At 44.3% G+C, this 15,758-nt stretch overlaps 1 protein-coding gene across 1 annotated transcript in view; it reads right to left on the reverse strand.

Moving 5' to 3' along the window:
* LOC138471997 (tumor necrosis factor receptor superfamily member 8-like) overlaps positions 1-15,758 on the reverse strand; it is a 321,803-nt gene that overhangs the window by 135,556 nt on the left and 170,489 nt on the right. The window contains exon 7 of the mRNA XM_069609903.1: positions 13,004-13,126. Coding sequence (XP_069466004.1) covers positions 13,004-13,126 — 123 coding nt within the window. The remainder of the gene's footprint in view (positions 1-13,003; positions 13,127-15,758) is intronic.

The raw sequence follows: 15,758 nt of genomic DNA on the forward strand, positions 1-15,758 counted from the left end.
TAATCAGCATTTTCATCACCTTGTCAATTCTCTGATCATGTGTCTGCTGATCCGTGCCATATATTAGGACAGAGGTCTTCAAACTGTGGGGGGCGCGGCCGCATCCCAGGGGAGGCAAGAGAGCCCAGCATGTTTTCTTTTCTTTTTTTTTTGTTAGATTGAGGGTATAGGGAGGGGCAGCTTACATTGTCGGACTGGGCCATAAAATTGTCTCAGGCACCAATGAAAAAGTGGCCCACAGTTGCAAATTGATATTCATTCCTTTAGGTCAAGACTGTTTGAATAGTATCCAAGGGAGTGCTTTTTGTTAAAATGAAAGCAAATTGTTATATTTATAGACTGTTTATTCAGCAACAATGGTCAAAACTACTAGCTGCATAGTGAAGTAACTCATCAAACTGGCCCACATTGGCAAAAATAAAGTGCCCCATTTTGACTGGCCTACACTAGTATTTTGCATTTTTGGTGCGGGCATTGCCCTATAGGCCAGTCTGAGCCTGGCAGCTCATCCATTATGGGCGAGGGGGCGTCCACCCAGTAGCCCCCTCAACCATTAAGGAGGAGCTGAGGAGCCAGCCCAGTGAAACACTGAGCACTCCCTCAGCTGCTTTTTCCAGTTGAGGGAGCGCTCCTGGGCTGGCTGAACTGTCAAAGGGAAACACTGTTTCCCTTTGACAGTTCAGTTCCCCAGCCGCACATGCTCACTGAGCCATGCAAGGCTGGGGCATTTTGCTTTGCCACCCTTGCATAGCTCATTGGAAATGCTGGCTGGGGCACTGCATGTCTTTTTGTGCGAGGGGGAGCTTCTGCGCCTCTTTGCACCTACGGACAGTACAACCTGGAGTGGGGCATTTCAGGTCCCTGCAGAAGGTATGTTTATGTTGATTTATTTTTTTATTTAAATATGTGTATGGATGCGTGTATGCTTGTGTTATGAGTGAGTGTATGGGGATGGGTGCTTGTGTGAATGATAGAGTGATTGCTGTGTGAAGATATGTGTGTGTGTGTTTGTTTTGTCCATTGAGCTGATTTTGGCGAGTGGGGAGTAGAGGAGGGAAGGAGGGTTGTACAACAAAGGCATTTTAAAAATGCCTTTGTTGCCCAATCCCCCTACCCGCCTGCCAAAATCAGCTCTACTTCTGAGGTGCTGTGGAGCCCAGGGGACATGGATGGTATTTTTTTATCTATCATAGATGTCCAGTAGAAAATACCATGCTTTCCCCCTTGGCCAGCCAGCCCCAATTGCAAACTGTTTGGCTTTTTACCCATTTTTTTTGTAAGTATGCTCTAAAATGCAATGTTTTGACCCATTATTTAAAAACAATTCAAGGGGGGAAACCCCCCAAACCCTCCTTGATTGGTTTGGGCTCTCTCGCTGTGCTTGGTCGTTATGGCATTTTTGTGGGAAATATGTATGCCCCTCCACTTAAAGAATTCACCATCTCTTACTGGCCCTCGGACTGTGTTGGGGACTGGGTGGGGGGAGCCCAGGGCCTGTGATGGGAGCAGGATGGGGCAGGAGCACTGGATAGTGGTGGGAGAAAGGCGGGGAGAACCCAGGGTCTGTGATGGGGTTGGGAGAGCCCAGGGACTATACTGGTGGGGGAACCCAGGGACTATACTGGGAGTAGAGTGCGGTGATACAAGACCGAAGGGCATTGTCACAAACTGAAATAGGCCTTCTGGTGTTAAGAATACCGTTAGTTGTTTTGTCTCTGGATGTAGCTTAATCTCATGATATGCTGCGGTCAGATCAAATGATGAAAATATTTTAGCACTATTCATGGTAGATAGAGTCTCTAATATGTTGGGAAAGGGGTGGCAGTCTAGTATTACACATTTGTTTAGTGCATGGAGATCTACACACAGCCTCAATTTTCCATTGGACTTGGCATCTATAACTAGAGTTGATGCCTTGCCAAGGAACGTCTTAGTTTTAGGCCCTCCCGATGGTGCATCAGCAGTTGCTGGGTAGATTATGGCTCTCCGAGGACGTCGCATGATTGCTTGAGGTGCTTTACTCAAAAGCGCTGCTGTCCTTTCAAATACACTTTTAATGGGTAGCTGGCACGCACAGAGCCGGATTATCAGTATATCTCCCTTTAACATTGTTTGTTATTTGTTATGTGGCTTATTATGAGTGCTCATGATAGCAGGAACAGCAAGCAATGAAATTGGGCAGCACAAGCAATGAGCAGGGATGCTGCACCTTTATCATCTTCAATTCGTGAGTCAGATCACTTGCTGAGTGCACATGAAGGCCTGGGCACACGGGGGTCGGCTGGTGGTCACCTCTTCACCAAATTGAAGTAAGGGATGAACCAAAGTATGTTCTGAAGTAAGTTTTATTTCCTGGAAATATTCTTCATTCCAACTAGCAGCACAGTGTCCTTCAACACAGTAGGCTCTCCCTGTAATACCTCACTCATCTACATCCTAGAGCCTTTCCATACTTAACCTTCCCTAGTGCATGTCATCAACCTTGTGCATGCTGAATACTGCAGCTTGTTAGATAGGGCATAGGAACAGAGAAAGGGGCCTAATACAGAGATCACAAAAGGGGGGGCATAGCACATGAAGCAGAAAGTGTTGATGGCACTGCCAACAGCGTTAGGATATATGGGAGCAATGGAGAAGTGGAGAGACAAAAAAGGAGAGACAAAGGATAGTGAGTGTTTGCTGACAAAGGGACTGGAAGGCTGGGTAGCTCAGTTGAAGAACGGTGAAGAGGAAAGGAAAGGAAGCGTGGCAACAGGAATAATATAGGACTTTTCAAATCGTCACACTTCCAGATATCACCTTCACAGAGGGGTCCGGCAATTACACTGTCAACCATGCCGTCCACATAGCAAGGCAAGAGAATTGGGTGCTAAATGGTGGGATTGAAATACTTCTCCATGTTTGCTTTTCTGCCCGAAGAGGGTGAGATAAAGAGATATTCTCAAACCTCAAACACCTGGATAGCTCCAGAGAAGAAAGCGGTGTTGCAGTGCATTCCCCACACTAAAAAGAACTTGCTTAGGAGCACAGCTACAATGAGGATAACACTAGGAAGAAGTCCCTGGCTTGGCAGTCAGTCTCCAACTTTACCAAACACAATTACCAAATGTGTACAAAAGGCACAGAGGCGAAGGTTGTGTTATTATGATAGCAGTTCAGCCGGCATAACGAGAAAGAAAACCGGTACCAGCTGGCAGAAGATACATAATTATTACTTGCTGGAGTCAAAGGACAAGGTGACAGCCAGCCCTTTATGATCAGTGCCTAAGATGGAGGGGTAGAGAAAGAGAGCAAGTCAGATGTTGTGAAGAAAAGAAAAGCTGCTGGCGATCCGAGTATGAATGCTGTAACCTGGAGCAAAACTTTGGATGCAGCCATGAGTACAGTTTTTGCAGGTGGACACCATGGTAGAAGTAACTGTAGAGAAGCAAATGGGAAAAAGAAATACTGTCGGGACAAATTAATTGGTAAAAGACAGCAAGGGGTCTCTTCCAGTGGTTGAAGTATACGAAAAGAAGTAGTGGAACTATGTTGCCTGCTGGCCTGCCCACTGCAGTTGTTTTGTTGGTAGTAATTTTTCTCCATTATTTTTCTAGTTTCCTGTTTGTTTTGTTCCATGCTTTGAGATGGGGTGTGAGCCATCTTGCCATCGTTTTCTTTCCTGATGGGTAGAAAGGTTTTTGCAGTGCAATGTCATCTATTGTTTTGTGATCCATTTTAGGACTTCATCTGTCCTTTCTTCTATGCTGTTTGCGTTTAGGTCTGTGAATGATAGTTTTGTGGCTTCCAGTTACTCATTTAGGGATACGCTGTTGATGGTTCTCCAATTTCCTTTCCGGTTGGTGGGTTATTAGGGAGAGTGTCAGGTATCCTTGATGGTGATTGAATCACAAAGAGTATATTGATGTGGTCGCTCCAGAGGATAGGCATTGGCGGTGCAGCTGTGACCAGGTTGCCGAAGATTGCATCTAGTGTGTGGCCTGCTGTGTGGGTTGCTACTTTCACCATTTGTCTTAGAGACATTGTCGCCAGTTTATTGGTTAGTGCCTTGGATGAGTTGATGTTCTCTTCTTCTAACCTGTTGTTGAATTCTTCCAGAATGATCAGGTTGTTGTGCTTATTGGCCATATTGGTGACGGCTTATAGGAAGGTGTCCAGGAATGCAGTGTGTGTGAGGGGTCAGAAATGTGAGGCAGAAAACTTTGTTAAAGTTTTCCAAAATGTACCATTTTATTAACTCAAAAGGTTGGATAAATGCCTCACTATCCCTACCCTGATGAGGATTTCCCTGCCTAAAATAAATTAAAGGAAACACCCAAATAAAAGGTTTCTGGATTTCCCTGCCTAAAATAAATTAAAGGAAACACCCAAATAAAAGGTTTCTGTCCCTCACACGTAAACATACACCATCTTAATGAGGTAATATATGGAAGCTCAACAGCAACAAATATAACAGTAACATTCGAATTTCCCTTCCCCAGATTCAAGCAGGATCTTGTTCAACAGTTCCAAAAAGGTTAAGGAAATCATGTCTCGTAACAAAATTTCTACTTCAGTTCTATTTTTGGTTCCAACTTGATAAACCAAAGTTCCAATTTGTATCCAACCAACAGTTCACAAGTATTCCACAAAGTTTCCTCTTTTACTTCTTGTCTTTTTCACAGAATATTTCCTTACTTCATTGATTTCAACAAAAAGGTATTTGTCAGGATATTTCTGCACCAGTTCACAAAACCACTTTTTTTGACAATATTACATTTTTCTGCAGCAGTTCACACAGAACTTGCTTCAGTGATATTAATTTGTCAGGATGGTGCTGGATTAATCCACAAAAACACTTTAATGGTTCTTCGACTTCTTCTTCGAGATTTGTAACCACACCATAGTACTTTTTGCCCACAAAAATATTATAGTAGTTCTTCAATTTCTTCTTCAATAACCCACAAAACACTTTAGTGGTTCTTTAACTTCTTTTTCAAGATTACTTACCACACCACAGTACTTTATTGGTTTCCACCTGGTACACTCACCTGCCAGGCCTATTAAGATAAAGCTCTCTGCTTTGGGGTACTCTCCTGCCAGAACAGATCAAAATCCTACAATGTTCTCTGACCCGGTGTACTCTCCTGCCAGGCCAGAATAAACTACTTCCTGCAAGTACATATGTGGTAAAGGTTAAGTTCAAACAGGTTAGCAATGTATTTTGCTCCACAGGTATGAGAAACTCTTCAAAAACAAGAACCACACTGGTGCTGTCCGTCACACATGTGTGATTGCCACACTCTCTGCAGGTTATGCTCCTCTCATTGAATCTCTTCTTTCAGAAGGGCAGCCTTCCTGCCACTCTTGTTTCTTCCCTTTCGCATTAACCAACTGCTGATAAGGATTATGTTTCACTTTCACACTTCTTTGTCTTTGGCAATGTGGGTTTAAGACATTTTTTCTTAGGACCTTTTTTTCATATGGGCAATAGCTTTTACCAACACTGGCATTCTCAACTTCCTTCTTTTGGCTTGGGCAATTCAGGTTCTTTCTTAATTGCTTGGGTATATTTCTCTTTTGGCTTTGGCAATGATGGTTTGTCTTTTCTTCTATGGATATTTCCCTTTCTTGTTGCTGGCTCTTATTATGCCCACAATGTCATAATCACACTCTTCTGGTATGATAATCAAGTTCTTATTCTGCCATCTGTGCCTTTTTAAATCAGCGTTGTGCACAACAGAAGAATTAACTTGCTTTACATTAGTTTTGTATTAATACAGTTTCCTCCTCTTTAATGTTACGTTGTGAATCTCAATAATTCTGAGGTTCAAATCCCTGGATTTGGCCAGCGGGCGGTTATAGGGCACTCCGGGCTCACAATGTAACAGTGAACTCACCAGGTCTGGCTTACACATGTGTTCAGCTCGCTGCCTCCCGGTCCTCTGCTTCGGTTTCCCTGCGTGGCCCAGCAATCTTGTCTTTGTGGCTTGCTGCAGTCCGCAACTGCCAATATCAGAGCTCTCCTGGCTCCCAAAGCTATCCTAGAGCTAGCCCTGCCACCAGTGCTCATATAACACTGGGAAACATTTCTAAATGGTGCGCTTTCCGCTGTGAGACCTTTGCAGCTGCAAACTAGAGCATAGGCGACCCTCTTAGGGCCTCTATTCAATTTCCACAGCACTGTGGTCCCGGCATTTCGGCTCACATCTGACTTCTGCTTTTGCTGCCACATGGAGGTAGGAAAACTGCTCCACTTCCTGCTACTGGCCTGTACCTAAGGGGGCTTTTTATGCCTCCCAAAACTTCTCAGGAGTGGGTCATTATTCCTAATTGACTGCAACTTACAGTCTTGTGCCTCTGCACTCCTCTTCTTCGTCCCATTATTTTGGGAATTTGGAATTTGAAGTCCACAATGTCAAATTCAGCTTTGTCAATGAACTTATTATCACCAAGTTCATAATTCTCCTTACACATATTCCCCAAAGGTGTACCACGAGGATTGCATTAAGTATTTGGCTTTTTCAGAAGAATGGGGTTTCTGAGTTTTTAAATTGGTACAATTTAAAGACACCTCTTCCTTATTTCTCTGGGACTTATAGAAGCTTTAATTTATATGAATGTCAGTAACTTTAAAAGGGTTTTTCGTACTCTTAATACATGACTGGTTAAAATTATTTTCACCCCTATTTTGACAGTCAGTTTGAGAAAATAAAAGCTCTCTCTGATAGCAAGCCATTACAAATTCAGGTCAAATACCATGTCTCATTCCATGGGCCTCCTCCTCCCAGATGATCCTTCCGGCTAATACCACCCCCTGGCATCAGGATCAGGAAGTGCCTGCCTTTCCCGGGCCACCTTAGAGGAGACTTTAGGGAGGGTTTCTGTGAGGACTCCACGGGATTCATCACAGGTCATAGGTTGGCAGCCTCTAGACGAGTATAAATGTTATATTTGTTTGAGCGTCTAACGTTAGGTGTATGAGTGATTTGCAGTTTGTGATGTTTTAATGGAATGGCTGTTGTTATTTTTAGGTGGTCCTTGCATGCTGCAGTGAATCCTCCTCCTCTCTTTCCTTGTCTGTTGGCTGGTTTGAGACTGAAATGTTGGGCATGCAGTCGTGCACTATGACCTTGCAGTTTTGGGTTAGCCAGGTTTCAGTGAAGATAGGATGTCTATCCCTCCGTCAACATAGCAGAACGTAGATTTGTGTTGTGGTTTTGGACATGGATCTGGCATTGACTAGATTGCAGTGCATCTTTGTGATTTTTGTGGTCCGTTTGATCTTTAGCTGAGTCTTTTGGTGGCCATGTTGGTGTTGTTCATTATTACTGGTTAATTGCATGTTTGGGTCTGCGTGGGCTGATTCTTCATTGAGTGGTTCAGTCAGGTTCCATATTGGGTTGATGTCTTCTTCATGGTCGTTGCTCTGTCGATGTTGATGGTACCTATGGTCGTGCCCATTTTAGGTGATGAATGACGTGGTGGTGTTGTTTCCTTCAGGTTGGTTTCTGTGTGTTTCATGTCTTTCTCCTTGGTGTTCTTTTATCCTGTTAATGTGCTTGAGGTTCTTTGGCATAATTGGCTGTCCAAGTAGGTGGTGAGTTGCCATGTAAAGTGTTAGGCAAAGTGATTTTGGTCTTGTTTCAGCGAATGGGCTTTTTTTCTGTCAGGCGAGTTGTTTGATCCCTTGGTGTGCGTCCATTTTCTGGTCTGGTGTTTCAAGATTGTTCCATTTTGTTTGCTCTGTTTTGGTTGTTCCTTGTTCGTCAGTCTTTCCTGGTGTGTGCCTTATTGTACTGGGTTCTGTTCTTAGAAGGCTTTTATTCTAGGCATCGATGGGAAGGAGAGAGGGTCTTCCCACCCCCTAAGTGATTCCGAATGAAAAACAAACTGTAAACCGCACATCAAGGGGGAGGTGGCTGGGGTGCACACACAGGAGAGTGTATAATTGCATAATGCATGCATTACGAGCTACATAGTAGAGGCAAGTGCAAATGCCATCTTAGTTATTGACAGCCATTTTTGTACGTAGGCCCAAGCGCGGCGAAAAGCACCAAACGTGTTAGTAGTAGATTTGCATGGCTCACACAGACATAACCCCCACCATGAGAGAGATTTGGCGAGTTATAAACCTGCCATTGTGTTCTATGCTTTGATCGCAACACCCCCACATACCACAGCGCCAGCCAGGGGCAGGCACTGACCATAAAGCTGTAAGTTGTATTTGTATATGTGTTTGTATTGGGTTCACAATTGTGAATGCCTCCCTCTGGTACCCTTTGATTTGATCTTCCCTTTTGGGGACCTGTAGTTGTGTAGCTGTGTCGGGTTAACAGTGGTGAAAGGCTCCCCGTGGTGGCCTGTGGATTGATTTTCCCTTGTGGGTTACTGTGTGGATGTCTTCTTTTTTGGGTTCTTGTATTGGTATTAGGTTCAGCAGTGGAGAATGCCTACCTGTGATGGCCAGCGATGTCCTGTGGTTAGCTCTTCCTTTGTGGGGTCCTATGTGGCTATCTCTCTTTGTGGGGTCCATGTTTTTTGTTGTGCCCGGTTCACAGCGGCAGTGGCCTTCCTGTGGTGATTGTTTGTAGTTGTGATTGTATCGGATTTGTGGTTGCCTCTCCTTGTGGGGTCCTGTGGTTTTATCTTATCCGGCTGACAGCGTTGGTGGTCTTGGTCTTCCTGTGGTGATCTGTGGTTTTGTAGTTGTGGTTTTATCGGTTTCACAATGGTGAGGCCCTTCCTTCGTTTTGGTGACCTGTGGTGTCCTGTTGTTAGTTCTTCCCTTGTGGGGTTCTGAATGGTTGTTTCCTTTAGTGGGTTTTCCCTGTAGTAACCTGCGGTTAATTGCTCTCATGTTGGTCCTGTGTACCTGTCTCTCCTTGTGGAGTCCCTCAGTTTCTAATTTATGTTCGGTTCACAGAGGCAGTGGCCTTACTATGGTGGACAGGTTCTTGATAGTTACCAGGTGTTGCCAGTCTTACATTCGAGTTATTCTGTGGGAGGAAATGCACTTCAATGCGGTGTAGCCCACTGCTACTAGTTAATGAATTAATTAGAGATGTAAAGATGTTTTTGTAGTAAAGAAAAATGCCTTAAACTGGCCTGCCTTCAGTCACTCACTTTATAAGCATTATGCATGTCCTTCACTGAAGTCCTGTTAGAAGCATGCTTTGGCAAAGTCAACTCTTTTGGCTTGTGTATAAATATTAGGCATTTCACAGGTGCTGCTATTATATGCCCAGGTACTCGCACCATTTTGCAGCTTCTACCATCAATGGTCAGTTAATGACACTAAGGCAGTGCCTGGCAAATGCCTTTCGCATGTCTACACAAAAGCCAAAACTGTTGGCATTGCCAATGCTTGTTTTAAATGCTACTGAAAGCACTGAATAAACACATGTAAGGAAGAAGATTCAAAACAGACAGTAGAAATTCTGAAACAGTTCTTCCTTGACGTAATACATGAATATGAACGGGAGAGGGCGCCAGATCCTCAGTAAATCACTCTTACAGGAATTCCAGTTTAAAGGGCGATTCGAATGTAATCTCTAAAGCAAATAAAGGCACCGTGTGGGTTCTCCTAGAAACATTAGTTTATGGTGCTGAAGGTGAACGCCACATTTTCAGACATTTGTACTAGCCGAAAGGTTAGACCGCGCACTAGTAATAAGGTGACCAGACGTCTTTCACTCCCTGTCTCCCTCGCTCCGCGAGTTGGTTTAATTTTAAGATCCTATCCTAGTTTTTGGTAAAGGGAGGTTGAGCGCTGTCACCATCCCACAGGAAATTATTACCGTGACACAATCGCAGTGAAACAAACATTATGACAGGATCTGAATGTGCAGTACAGCTTCGATCTCTATGCCCGAACCGAACCGCCAACCTTGGAGCTAACACTTGCATGCATTAACCCAATTGCACCACAGAGACTTTTTTTTTACAAATAGACCCATGGCAAGGCCTCTAATATCAATCAGTGCAAATGCTCCTATAGAATTAACGTGCTTTTATTTACTGGGTTATATTTACAGTAAAAATCGCAAAAGATTTTTTTCCGGGAGAAGTGCTAAAAATACTGTGGGATCCCGATTTTGGGGGAAGGGGAGGCCGTTATTGGCGGGAGTTGTTTTGATTTAGCCCTACGTCTATGTCTGTGGACGGTCCCGTCTTTTTATTTTGAAAATCTGATCATCCTAACTAGTAATGAATGGGGTGTGAGTCAGACTTACGACCTACGAGCAAGATGCATTTAAAAAATGAAGTTTGTCGCTGAAACTAACTGTGGTATGCCAAGGTTGAGGACATAGGAAGACGAAGAAGGGGGGGGGGGCTTGGACATATGGACTGCATCAGTGACACCTCTACGCATTGAGAGATAGGAGTTCTCCCTATTTTCTCAGCATTGGCAACTAAAGCCAAGAAAGACGCTAGGTTGCAGTCCTAACACTAAGCAACACTTGGATGTACACGTGATGTAGATGGACGCATTTTTCAACCAAGAGGAAGGAAGGAAGGAAGGAAGGAAGGAAGGAAGGAAGGAAGGAAGGAAGGAAGGAAGGAAGGAAGGAAGGAAGGAAGGAAGGAAGGAAGGAAGGAAGGAAGGAAGGAAGGAAGGAAGGAAGGAAGGAAGGAAGGAAGGAAGGAAGGAAGGAAGGAAGGAAGGAAGGAAGGAAGGAAGGAAGGAAGGAAGGAAGGAAGGAAGGAAGGAAGGAAGGAAGGAAGGAAGGAAGGAAGGAAGGAAGGAAGGAAGGAAGGAAGGAAGGAAGGAAGGAAGGAAGGAAGGAAGGAAGGAAGGAAGGAAGGAAGGAAGGAAGGAAGGAAGGAAGGAAGGAAGGAAGGAAGGAAGGAAGGAAGGAAGGAAGGAAGGAAGGAAGGAAGGAAGGAAGGAAGGAAGGAAGGAAGGAAGGAAGGAAGGAAGGAAGGAAGGACATCGTCGAATTTGTATGTGCACGAACAGTTTGCACACAATGCCATTTTTGGGAAGAAGTTAGGGCGGAGGATCGCATATCGAAGAAATAACCGTTTGCCCATCAGAATACCCAATTCAACCATGTGGAGGCACCTGGAAGGAGAGTCAAGGTGGATCAACGCCAGATCCCAACAACTTCAGAAATGGCCAAGAAAGACACACAAAGTACAAGATAGAGGTATGGCACACTACCCATCCCAGAGAGAGTAGGTGACTATTTGCTACCAAAGAGGCCAACTGGACCTAGGGAAGAGAGGGACAGATTAAAGACCCTGATCTTATCAAAACGCCAGACTCTTTTTTGAAAATCAAAAGCCCCCACCCCACGGGCACAGTCAACATGTGATCCACGCTGTATTTGCTACAAAGTGAAATGAAAAGCTGAACGTGTATATGGGATTGAATGTGCTATTGATTACTCATCTGGGACGCTCCTCAATTTCGGGATCCAGCCCATGAGAGGAGATTGGAGCACAAGGCGAGACTCTGTGTGAGGAGTTTGTGGGCACATGAAAAGACAGTGTTGGCGTTTAGGGCACATAGATATACTGCTGGAGGAGCTTGGTACACATGGACAGACTAAGGATTTTGGAGCACACGAAACGATCTCTCTCAATGCTTCTTTTTAGTAACTACATTAAACTCCTAATGCATCTTCTCTGTGCCCATGATCTACAATTGCACTCGCGTGCAGGTGATACACACATATACCTGCACATCACAGGCCATCAAGGCGCGTTCAGCAAAGGAACAGAAGGACTTGAGGCCATTGAGCATTCAAAAGAGAAATCTGAGTCCTAAACCCTGAGTCTTCTCATGAACATGGCCGTGCTGTGCCTCCTTCACACCTTCTCTGGGGAAACAGCAACTATCAAATCTAGGGTACGAAACTGGGGGCTCATCTAGGACACAGACCTGAGCAAGAACTCCCAGGTCAGTGCAGTAGTTAAAGCAGTCATTTCCCAAATGAAACTGATAAAAAATAAGTTCCTTCATTTCATCGCAGAGGAAGCAAATTAATGCTAGTGGGTTCTCCAGTCTTCTCCAGGCTAGTCTATTGCATTTCCCTACATGGAGGCTTCCCTGGCGACCAAGTAGGCAGATAAAATATGAATTAGTCACCAGCCACCTTAGACTCATCTGCTGGCTCCCCATACAGGCCATGGTCTGCTTTAAATTCCTGCGCCCCAAGTACAAATACCTGGACCAAACCACCCCTCTCACCACTAAGAAATGTTAAAACCAACTTCTTAAAAAGAAGCATACAGTCAAGAGACGGCTAACTGACTGCCTGTCCTCGAAAATAGATTCCGAAGCAGTGGAGGCAGGTGGTTCATAGCTATGGCTCTGCCACCCTCACCTTGGAAAAGCCACCCAGCTGACATATGCAAACAGCCTCATACAATGCTGGGCTCGGCTCGAAACCTCCTTGTTTTAGAATCCCATGAAATCTGGAAGCAGAAGGAATCCAAATGTACTGCTAAAGGACCTCGAAACAATTGAGTTTTGCAGCGTGTGTAACAGAAATCAAACATACAATCATTTATGTATTGCAGTTTGGGGACCATGAATAGATAGTGTTGGGATGTTAGGGCCCTTAGCTGGATTATCAATCACTTTACATATGTTCTGGGCAGCAGATGACTCTGGTACCTGGGACACTCTATTCTGGTCCTGTGGTTTTCTTTTACTTTAGTCCATTTCATTCAATTTAGGTGACCCAAGACCTCAACTCCTAGAATCCAATTGATGGAGAAATAAAAGTCCAGAACTGGGACGTTGTTCCCTTGAAGACATGAGGTCACTGGCAGACTGAATAATATGACTCTGATTTGCTGCTGTCTGGACTTCCCCGGATACATTAATCGTTCATTATGTAGAGCATAATGTGGAAACTAAAGAGACAGGCTGCACTGACATTTTTGAAAAGAAGCATTCTAAATACAGTGGATATTTCCCCAGAGGCTCTGACAATCTTTGGAGAGAGAAAGTAGAAAAAAGAAAGCAGGGGATGAGGCGCCAGTGCAAATACATGGTTCAGTGACTTACCTATCGGTCCAAATGCTGAAAGGCAAGCAAGGCGACTCTTCTGTGTCCAAAGTAGAAGAAGCGACAAGGCAAAGCCAAGCACAGAGACCATGCCAGCTCCAATGTACAGCAACGTGGATGGATCTGTGAAGAAAACTGGGAATATAAGGAAAGATCCATCGGCAGAGGTGCAGCAATATCTCAATAAAAGAAGTGCATCAATGAGACCTTAAATAAGCATCAGGCCATCAGGAAATACTGCTTTTAAAGTGCTAAAATAACTTTGATTATGGTATATGCATTTATGTATTGGGCTTTACACAACTCAAACTTAGCTTCGAGACGACTGAGTGCTATTGAAAAAAAAGGATGCAGTAACAGTATGCACTATTATGAGTACAATTAGAAAGATATAATATTAAGGGTACAGTTAGAAGCCTTCTAGAGGAAGGGATAGAAAGGGTTACAAGCACAGGATTCAGGTTAGGGAGGGAAAGTCAGGAACAGCCTGAGTTTAGCGAGGCTCTGCAGTGCAGATTATCGCTTCTTTTTAAAAGAGACATCTGCAGCCTTTTTGAAAATTGCTAGAGAGGGAGACAGTCTGAGGTTGTAACATAGTCTTGGTGTGGGGTTACAGAAGATTTGCTTCATGGTCCTATTCCTTTTGCAATTTATTTTTTACAAACTGGCAATGTCCATGCTTTAGGGGTGGTGTTGGCCTCCAGAGATGGTAAGGGTGGCATCGAAGTAGTCTGGGATATTAATGGTTCATGCTTGGTACGTGCTGCAGATTGTATTTTGGGTCATCTGGATCTGGAGGGGCAGGCAGTGCAGTTCCTTTAGGATCTGGCTATATGGTCCTACTTCCTCAGACCTCTGATGCATGCAGGCTGCACTTCAGGAAATGCATGCGGGCCAAAGTAGTGCACGCAATACCAGTAAGTAGGGTGCTGTTACCATGCAGGTGAGAGATGACCAACCCTTTAATGACAGTCCACTTCCGGAAGGTAGAAAGAATTGGTCCCATTTGGGGCTCTACTTGTTGATGTGAGTCCTGAAAGAGAAGTCAAATCTGTGTACTGTGGAGTGTCTGGTGTGGTAGGGGGTGAAGCCAATGTGTTTCATATCACCATCTAAGGTCGGGACATGTGTTTGTTTCATGCTGTTCCTGAGTAAAAGGAATCTGTTGTTGTTTGGTGGAGGTTCAGGTATACTGTTGACATCCGATCTTGGATGAGGGGGAGGCGGTGTCTCAGAAGTGTATGTTGGCGTCTGACGTGATCTTCATATACAATTCATTGGATGTCATCAGCGCATCAATGGATTGTGGTTGGTGAGGAGTTCAAGTGGCTCCATGTACAAAAGGAAGATTATAGTGGAGACTGAACAGGTGTGATGTGAAACATTTCAGGACATGATGGTCAAAGCCCATGCATGAATGTAGAATGTAGATCATCATGTTGCATTGCACTGTGTCAAATGGTGTTGAGCTGTCAATCAAGGTTAGCAGTTGGGCTTCTACCTTGCCCATGGTGAAGAGGGCATCATTGATGACTTGAATCTAAGTTATCTCATTGATGGATCATTCTCCCAAGCTAGAATGAAAGTCATGCAAGAGGTCATGTTTGTAGATCCAGTCCTGTGGTTGTATGAACATTGATGTTTTTACCTTTCCCTTTCAGTGCAGATGGATGAGGGTCTCTAGATGGTCAGCGAATCAGGATAAAGTGTAATTTTCCTGAGCAGAGGAAGGAACTGTTCAGTTTTGAGTGCATATGGAAAGGAGACTTGAATGAATGTGTTGACAAAATTGAGAAGTGGTATGAGAGCTTTGTGACAGGTACCTTTCTAAGGGGTAGCTTTGAGTGGGAGTAAAAAGGTGGTTTGGTCCATAAGGTAGATATTCCTAAACTTCATCAATCCAGGGGTGTTGTGGGGACTGATCGTGGAGCGGGGAAAGTTTCCTGGCATTTTCAGATGTGGAGTCTATGTCAATCTTAACCAAATGTGCTCAGTGTTTTCCATGAAGAACTGGTTGATGTGGTTACATCAACAGAAACAGATAGTATTGGAATGTAAGTAGAATTCTGATCAATTTGTTCAATTAATGATGTAATTGACAGAGGAGCTAATGTTTAAAGCCCACACAGCGTAAACAAAGGGGCTAAAGCAGATTAACTCAGTTACGCCTGTCTTAATGCCTCCATTCATGCTCCGGGGGAATTTCCTTGTTTTTGAAAGTGGAGGATGGAGGCGTAATGGGAGTTACATTTTCGCCTCCAGTTTTACCTCCTCCTTAAAAAGAACTTGGTTTCATGCCAGCATGAGATTCTTATGCTGGAGTTAACCAATAATTTCTGCTGCAGTGAATGAAAGGTCACAAAGCCACCAGTGCTGTTCAAGTAAGTCCGCTTTGTTGGTTAAGGGCACACTCAAGTAGGCAGCTGTTACATATGGGTAACCGGCACCACCACCCAGGCTATGTTCACTGTCACTCTCTCCTTGCAGCTGACACCCTGGAATGTAGGTGCTCAAGCAGGCCATCACATTCCACCTTAGAGCCTCATGACATCAGCACTCTGACATCACCACTCACCCAGGTAGTGCCCTCTACCATTTCCCATAGAAACCGCCTGCTTTTTGCACCAGAAAAAAGCTGGCGTTTCCATAGGCAATCATTGTAAACGCCTCCTGCTGTGTGTGCATGGCAGGTGGCCTTTACTCTATTTGCACTGCAGAGTGCAAATAGAGAAGAGTAAAGAGGCTTACGCCATCT

The sequence above is a fragment of the Ambystoma mexicanum genome, chromosome 8 (genome assembly GCF_040938575.1).
Source record: "Ambystoma mexicanum isolate Mex_15411 chromosome 8, UKY_AmexF1_1, whole genome shotgun sequence".
In the NCBI taxonomy this organism is placed as follows: domain Eukaryota; kingdom Metazoa; phylum Chordata; class Amphibia; order Caudata; family Ambystomatidae; genus Ambystoma; species Ambystoma mexicanum.